The 7,793-nt window shown below is 40.4% G+C and overlaps 1 protein-coding gene across 9 annotated transcripts in view; it reads left to right on the top strand.

Moving 5' to 3' along the window:
• Positions 1 to 5,782, top strand: part of LOC109967973 (sushi domain-containing protein 4-like) — a 9,529-nt gene extending 3,747 nt beyond the window's left edge. For 2 of the 9 annotated variants that reach the window (XM_020613927.1, XM_020613925.1), the window contains 6 exons: positions 957 to 1,148; positions 1,908 to 2,099; positions 3,516 to 3,710; positions 3,799 to 3,931; positions 4,050 to 4,438; positions 4,517 to 5,782. In XM_020613927.1, the coding sequence (XP_020469583.1) occupies positions 957 to 1,148; positions 1,908 to 2,099; positions 3,516 to 3,710; positions 3,799 to 3,931; positions 4,050 to 4,438; positions 4,517 to 4,542 (1,127 nt within the window). In that variant the 3' untranslated portion in view covers positions 4,543 to 5,782. The remainder of the gene's footprint in view (positions 1 to 956; positions 1,149 to 1,907; positions 2,100 to 3,515; positions 3,711 to 3,798; positions 3,932 to 4,049; positions 4,439 to 4,516) is intronic. The other 7 variants (XR_002276024.1, XR_002276022.1, XR_002276020.1 and 4 more) reach the window with 7 other exon arrangements.
• The last annotated feature ends 2,011 nt before the right edge of the window (positions 5,783 to 7,793 follow it).

Genomic DNA, 7,793 nt, shown 5'->3' with positions numbered 1-7,793 from the left:
GGTGCCAGCGAAGGAAGCCAGGGCTTTCTTCTCAAATTCTTCCATGTACAGGTTGGCAACTATAGGAGACACTGGGGAGCCCATAGCACAGCCGTGTTGTTGCCTATAGAAGTGCCCCCTAAACTGGAAGTAAGTGGTGTTTAAACAGAGTTCCAGCAGAGTGCAAACATGGTCTGGGGTGAGGCCCGCTACGTGGACCAGAGTCAGCAGTCCACCTCCACCAGAAGGAGAAAGGACACTCTTTTGAGGACAGTGAAGTCCAGATCCTCTCCAGAGAACATTGCTGGTTTGAGAGAGGTGTTAAGGAAGCTATTTTCGTAAAAATAGAACACCCCTCACTAAATAGGGGTGGTGGACTAAGACACAACTTGTCTTCCATCTACAACCCGGTTTTGAGATCTCTGCCCAAACATGCCCACCAGGACAATAGGCGTCGGTTGACAGGGGAGGATCCAAAGACAGGTAACGACCCTCACTGATACTGGGCTGTAACGACTCAGTCGTTAATGGGCAGTATTGGCCTTCTAAGGACTGAAACGACACCGAGGGGTATAAATATCTCCGACTCAACACCAGTCAGTCAGAACTGATGAAGCCTCTTGGATGAGAGGTGAAATGTCTTCGATCTAGATATCCAAGTCCAGTTGATTTCCAAGGTTATTTCAGTTGCGGTTTACTATGACCTGGATGACTGAGAATCTGCACAGATATCAGTTTATAAAAGAGATTATCCTAATACTGTCAGCAGTCTCAGCTGTGGAAGTCAGTGTTTTCATTTAAACCTATTCTTTAATCTTTTCTTAGTTATTTCAGTTTTTATAAAATGTTTTACTTTGTTTTTAATTCTTATCTGTGTTGAAGTCTGTTCCACTTGTCAAAATGTATTATATAAAGGAAACTTATTAAAGTGTAATTACAGATATTGACAGTTTTTTGAATGCTCTTCCTTTTTTAAGGTTGTATAAGACCTTCCATGGTGCAGCATGGATCAACAAATCTGACAGACACCAACAGGAGCTTGTTCCCTGTGGGCATTGTACTACAGTATAGCTGTGACCCAGGTTACCTGCCGGCTGGGCCCAGCATCCTCACCTGCACCACACTGGGACGCTGGTCCTCTGATCCCCCTCGCTGTATTCACAGTGATGGTAAAGACAAACTGCTGCTTTTGACTAAATGAATAGTTATTATCTAGTTTAGGTGTATTATGGTTTGGGATTTTTTTTTTACTTAGATGTTAATATTTATTTAAATTCCAGTTTCAAACCTACTTACTGTACATATATTCTGTTTTGTATTACAATTTACACTTGTGGTTTTAACATTAATAACATTGATTTGTATTGAGCAAACTTAACTTTTACTCTTCCTGTAAATGCAGTCAGAGACACATTTTGTCCCTGACCTTCTGTCTGGGGCCTTTCTGTGCAGAGTTTGCATGTTCTCCCTGTGCCTGCATGGGTTCTCTCCATGTACTCTGGCTTCCTCCCACAGTCCAAAGACATGCAGCTTAGGTTGATTGGTGACTCTAAATTGCCCGTAGGAGTGAGTGTGTGTGTGTGTGGTTGTTTGTCTACATGTCAGCCCTGTGATAGACTGGTGACCTGTCCAGGGTGGACCCCGCCTTTCACCCAGATGGGCTCCAGCCCCCCAGTGACCCTATTCTGGAAATACAGTATAGATAATGGATAGATGCATGTTCAAATAATTATGTCAACTATGTATGCATCCTTTCATGTTTGAGTTTCATGTTTTAAGTTTTAATTGTTATGTGTTCCATTTTTTTCAAACTGTTTTCCTCTGTAGCACGTTTTATTGTTACAGATGCTATTTAAATAAGCCTGTATTTGTAATTAAAGATTAATTACAAATATTTATCATATTTTTTAATTTTGTCCCTTTTTAAGGTTGTGTAAGACCCTCCATGGTGCAGCACGGCTCAACTAAGCTGACAGGCACCAACAGCAGCTTGTTCCCAGTGGGAACAGAGGTACAGTACAGCTGTGATCCTGGTTATCTGCTAGACGGACTAAGAATTCTCACCTGCAATGCACAGGGACACTGGTCCTCTGAACCTCCTCGCTGTATACGAAGTGATGGTAAAGACAAACCCCTGCAAAGTACTCTCTGTGTGTTTGATTTTGTAATTGTCTTAACGTGGCTTTTAAAATTGACATGAGTCCAAGACTATACCAAGATTTCTGACTTGGTATCTGGCCTTTAACGTGAAAAACTGAAGCTGAGTGCTGAATTTCAGTTGTTCTTCCTTATCTCTGAAAACAATCATTTTTATGTTTGTTTAACTGGTGAAAATGGTGGCATATCCAATCACTGCTTTGTTCAGTTCACTTACTCCAGGGGTGTCAAACTCAATCGCACAGGGGGCCAAAACTCAAAGCACACTTTAGGTCGCAGGCCGAACAGGATAAAACTAAACATTTTTTTAACATAAATATGAATCGAAACAGACAGGATACAATATTATTCTAAAATAAATTAACTTGAACTTAAAATCAGCAACCGTATTTCTGCTAAGGCTTACATTTGCAAACACCTGCTTTTTGTCTGGACACAAGACGTCACACCCTTCATCATGCAGCTCTTCAGAAACTCTCCCTCGGTAAATGGCCGGGCTGATTTTCTCCTCTGCCACAATAAAACTTGTTTTCACAGCAGTTTCACTGTGTGATTTCGCTTTGGTGAAAACGTCTGCTGTGATGTCAGATTCCTCTTCAACTCCTCTACCTTCTGTAGCTTCTGCTCTGCATTCACATTTTTCAGCTTGTCCTGATGTTTTGTCTTGTAGTGCCGTCTTAGGTTATATTCCATAATTACAGCCACATTAGCTCCAAATATAAGACACACGGGGTTTACCCGCAATGTCAGTAAACATACTCAGCCTCCCACCGGTTTTGAATGGCTCTGTTTTCAGAATCAACTTTTCTCTTGGCCATTGTTAGGGGCTAGCTTTGACTTGATTGACGGGCGCCTGATTGATCTGACGTAATTGACGCAGGAATGATCATAGGTAGCCTATTGTTCGGTAAGGCAGCTGTTGCGCTGCATTATGGGATTTGTAGTTTTGTGTGTTATCAGCGCTTCATATCGCCAGGCCATTAAAAAAAATATATAAAATGATCTCGCGGGCCTTGAGTTTGACACATGTGACTTACTCAGTGCTTTTATGAGTCAATAGTCATCTCATGATGTTGTTATATAAATCTGTCATTTGCACAATTACAGTAAGCTATTTTGTTGTTTTTCATAATCAAAGCTAGGGGTGTTGTGATATGCCAGTATTGACAATAACCATGATATTAAAAAATGACATTCAGACATCATTTTAATAATACACATTTGAGAACTCTATGTTATTTTTGTATGCTGAGATTGTAATTTCTAATCAGTTTAAGTCCTTGTCCTTATAGAATTCAAACCCGTGCTGGTAGCTTAGTGCAACAGCATACAAAACTGAAGTTTATGTATACCTGACATTGCTTACTTTCCATTCACAGTATGCCAACCCCCATATCAGCCAGAGAATGGGGGCTACACCTGCCACCCCTCCCCATGCAGAAGACTTTCTCATGGTACTGTGATTGAATATTTCTGTGATGAAGGTTATATTCTGAAGGGAGATTATAAATACCTTACCTGTCAGTATGGGGAATGGGACAGCCAAATGAAGCTCAGCTGCCTCATGGAACAAGGTAACACCTCTATGACACATTTTAAGTCACAGATACATAATTACAAAGTTATGTACAAATAAGTGATTCATTTATTCATGTCTTACAGACCGTGATCCAACTTTACCATTGGGAATGCCTACTTTGTCCATAGTGGCATCCACAGCCAGCTCAGTTTCCCTTATCCTGCTCCTGGTGGTGCTATTTGTACTTCTGCAGCCAAAACTCAAATCACTCCATCGGTGAGTCTGCCCTCTGTCACTACCAGCATTGTATAATTAAAGATTATGATAGGCACACTGAGGAAAACTAATTTTCAAAGTATAAAGTTGAGAGAGTCTAACTTTTCATCTGGTCTAGATGTGATCAAGGGGTGTCTGGCCAACCTGTGTCAATCATGGTGGAAGGAGTCCAGGTGTCTCTGCCCTCATATGAGGAGGCTGTGAGTGGTAGTGGAACCTCATCCTCAGGTCTCAGCTCCGAGTCTCGAGTCCAGATAGTGCTGTTTGAGGGTCAGCATGCTACAGAGCCAGAGGCTGGCCCCTTGAGGCCTTCTTCCCTCAAACAGCAGCATTCAGAGATGGCTGTGGTTCACTCTGTACCACTATCTTCATCCTCTCCTTTACCATCTCCCTCATCCTCTGCCTGGGTTCTGGAGCATGCAGTTTCTTCATCCTCACAAAGAAGGCCGTCTGCAGGCAGCGACCAACACAGTCTATCTCTGGACTCTGAAATGGACTACACTGATGGTAAAGTTCTCTTCATAAATGTTTTACTCTAAAATCCCCACATTGTAGTGATGCAGACCTTTTGTCTGTTGTCTACAGATATGCCATTGTTGAAGGAGGCCTGAAACATGCTGCAACCTTTTCACTTATCCAAGACAACCAGCATAGCTACCGACCTGTTCTGGTGAGCGAGATGCCTCTTGAGGGTTTGTCAACACAGACAAGCCAGGCTAAAGAGGCCTGAGTGAAGCTGTGAGTCACTCAGAACTGTTCCTCTCACTGTTCCATATGAGAACAGAGAAAGAATGTACATGTACAGTACATACATGCTCACATGTTTTATAGGAATTGCTCCACTGTATGTGTATGTTTAAAGTCTGAGGCTCATTCAGAATTAAAAGAAGGAACAGGCTGCTCTGAACCAATGTTTCTTAGAGGCTGTTGAGAAAAATTACAAATTATCATTTGAACAGGCTCAAAAGCAAACTCATTTTGGGAGCTAATAATCTCATCATTGTCTGGTTTACTGTTACTTCTCTTTAATCTCATATAACACAATTCATGACGCGCATAAGCAAAGATGCATGAAGGCCAGATATTTTAGATTGTTGTCCCAGTCATGCACATTCACAACATTGTCTTCAGAAATTTTTGTGATTATAAATCATTATTTAATCATGGCTCAGTCTACATGTGACTGTACAGTATAAGGCTTATTGTCCACCTAGTAATTCACACTGTTATGTTTTTCATTTGATTAAGGGCAAAGATTTTATGTAACCTACTGTTTCAGACAGAGTTGCATCTCCAAACACGTTCTCGTCATGCTCATACCATTGCCTCCAAAGGCCTTAACCTTCCGCTTCTATGCACAGGTATCTGTAATATGTCAAATAAGTCATTTTAATAATGAATTTTGAGTTAAATGTCTCCACTGCTTAGTGATGTGATGTGGCTTTGTCAGACACATCACTTGTAGACCAGAAAATATTATCTTCTTAATTTATTCAGGCTGCTTGTGAATTCCTGTTTTATGTTTAAACAGGAAACTAATTGTGTGTTTTATTTATTTGTGTCCAGAATGCTGGTGATCAGCCATGGGTTCTTTTTGAAGCTTCTAGTTCTTCTGCATGTCAAATGCGACACTGTAAAAGTGTTTGGGGAAAATTCAACACAAAAAGAGAGTAAATGTACAGTTCAGTGTAATGTCAGTGTTCACTTTGTTTGTTCATTGAATTTATGTTTGGATCAAGGAACTGACTTTTTCTTTGTGCAGATGGTATTTTAATATATGTAATTTTTTTTATTTAAGTTTACTATGTACATACCGTATGATCACTTTGATTAAATATTATTTGAGGTGTTCGAATGTCCTGTATACTTTTTCATTTGGTTAGACAGCTTTTCACAATTTTGAAATACTGGAGATTGACCTTTCTCTTAGGTTTAACACAGTTTAATCAAAGTATTTAATAGCATACAGTGCAAGTGTTCAGTGTCACATGAGCAGCAAATGACATGTACAGTTATAAAATTATCTTGACAGTAGTTGGCCTTTGTCTTCGACATGTTGAATTGGTGTCAGCCAGGTGGGCCTCGTCGATAACAGACACCACACTGACTGGCTGCTGAGCGAATCACTGCATGAGAAGAGATCGATTAGGGACAGCCCCATCAGCCTGTCTCTTTAGTATCCCTGATTTTACTCATTATGGCTTGGAATTCATCCATTTTACCTTATGAATATATTTTCCAAGTAAAACAATTAATTGAAAAATAACATTTTTGTACCAGTCTCAGTTTTTCAAAATAAAACACAGAGCAGATGCACATTTATAACAGTCCCAAGTGTCCGTGTCAGAAAGTTGTCCACCACAGTTTGAAACATCCTGAAATAGATCAAATGAAAAAACTCATGTGGAATGGTTTCTTTATCTAGGCCACAAAAATCGCACCTATGATCCAGCTCAATGTTAAATCTTTCTAGCATTGAGCCAGAGTTGTTTTGTTTACAGCTCATACTTTCACGTTCTGCCTTAAATTTGTGTTACTGCCTATTTATTAAGCTGGTTTTGAAGTCAGGTCAGTGAATTGTAAACACTCTTCAGACTTGTTCTGCTGAATCAGAGAGCATGGGAGGAAAAGAAAGTGAAAGAGTTGTGGGATTAACCCATACACTACAGTAGAGTGCATAATTGCACACCCTCTGCATTATATTGTGTTCCTGTTGTATTTTTATTTGCTTCCTTCACCTGTTGCTTTAAAGTGTGTTAGATTTGTATTACTGCCTATTTAGATTTGTGTTATTGCTCATCTACTTTATATTTCACTTGTATTCTGTGGCATTCATGTGGACGGTGTAGTGGTTTTAAGTTACATGTTAATATGGATTATGTAATAGAATCGAGTGTTTGTGTGCTCACTTTTAAGTTCATGTGAGCTGGACAATGAGCTTATATCATTTGGCCAAGATGTTTCCTGTTTTTGGGTACATCTCAGGGTGTTGTCTCCTAAAACTGGAGACAGGAAGCTAAGTTTGGAAATTGACGTAACAGCCCAAGAAACCTGTGGATAAAAACTGTAATGAGAAGGATGTAGGGGAAGAAGAATGCTACTGTGATAGAGAAGCGTGTGCTCTTTCGGACCCAGGCCTGGGTGGAGGGAACGGACTCTAGACTGACTGGACCCCTGACCAAGACTGACTGACTCTGACAATCTTCTTATTTAATACTTTATCTATTCCATGCAGGAGGAATGATTCTGTTCTCTATTCCCTAACTACCAGATTACCTACCCTGTTCAGAATAATTGTAATATTAAATGATTATTTAAATTGGGATGATTTGTCTGAAGTAATTTAGTCTGTATCAGATTCTAGATACTACAATGGCAAAGTAAGAATTTCATTGTACAGGGAAATACGTTTCCTAACTGTGCATATGACAAATAAACGTTTTGACCTTTGACCTAGCTGGTCTTCTTCTTCTTCCCCTTTCTGAATAGCGAATACAGATACCGCCTCCTGCTGGTAGGGGGGAGGGAGGGGTTATTTCTGTCACACAGGCACAGTCTTTGTACTGATCTGTGCGGTGTGTTCATGTGTCTCAGCCCCCATGTCAGTGAAATCTATCACTATTGTCTTCCATGGGGCGTCTGGGACAGGGAAACTGCCCAGGCCTGCTTTCAACGATGTTTTTGGATTATACTGATTACATATTTCACAACTCTGTACAAAGTATCGAGTAATATCTTTGAGATAAGGATGCCACCAATGTTGGGAAATAAGGGCTGTGACCTTGGAGGTAGCACAGTGACCTCTACTATGCGCCTCCTGAAACAACAGGTGCAGTAGTCCAGCCGGAGGTACTATTTTACA

The sequence above is a fragment of the Monopterus albus genome, unplaced genomic scaffold (assembly GCF_001952655.1).
Source record: "Monopterus albus unplaced genomic scaffold, M_albus_1.0 scaffold140.1, whole genome shotgun sequence".
In the NCBI taxonomy this organism is placed as follows: domain Eukaryota; kingdom Metazoa; phylum Chordata; class Actinopteri; order Synbranchiformes; family Synbranchidae; genus Monopterus; species Monopterus albus.
This window is presented reverse-complemented; position numbering and strand designations above follow the sequence as displayed.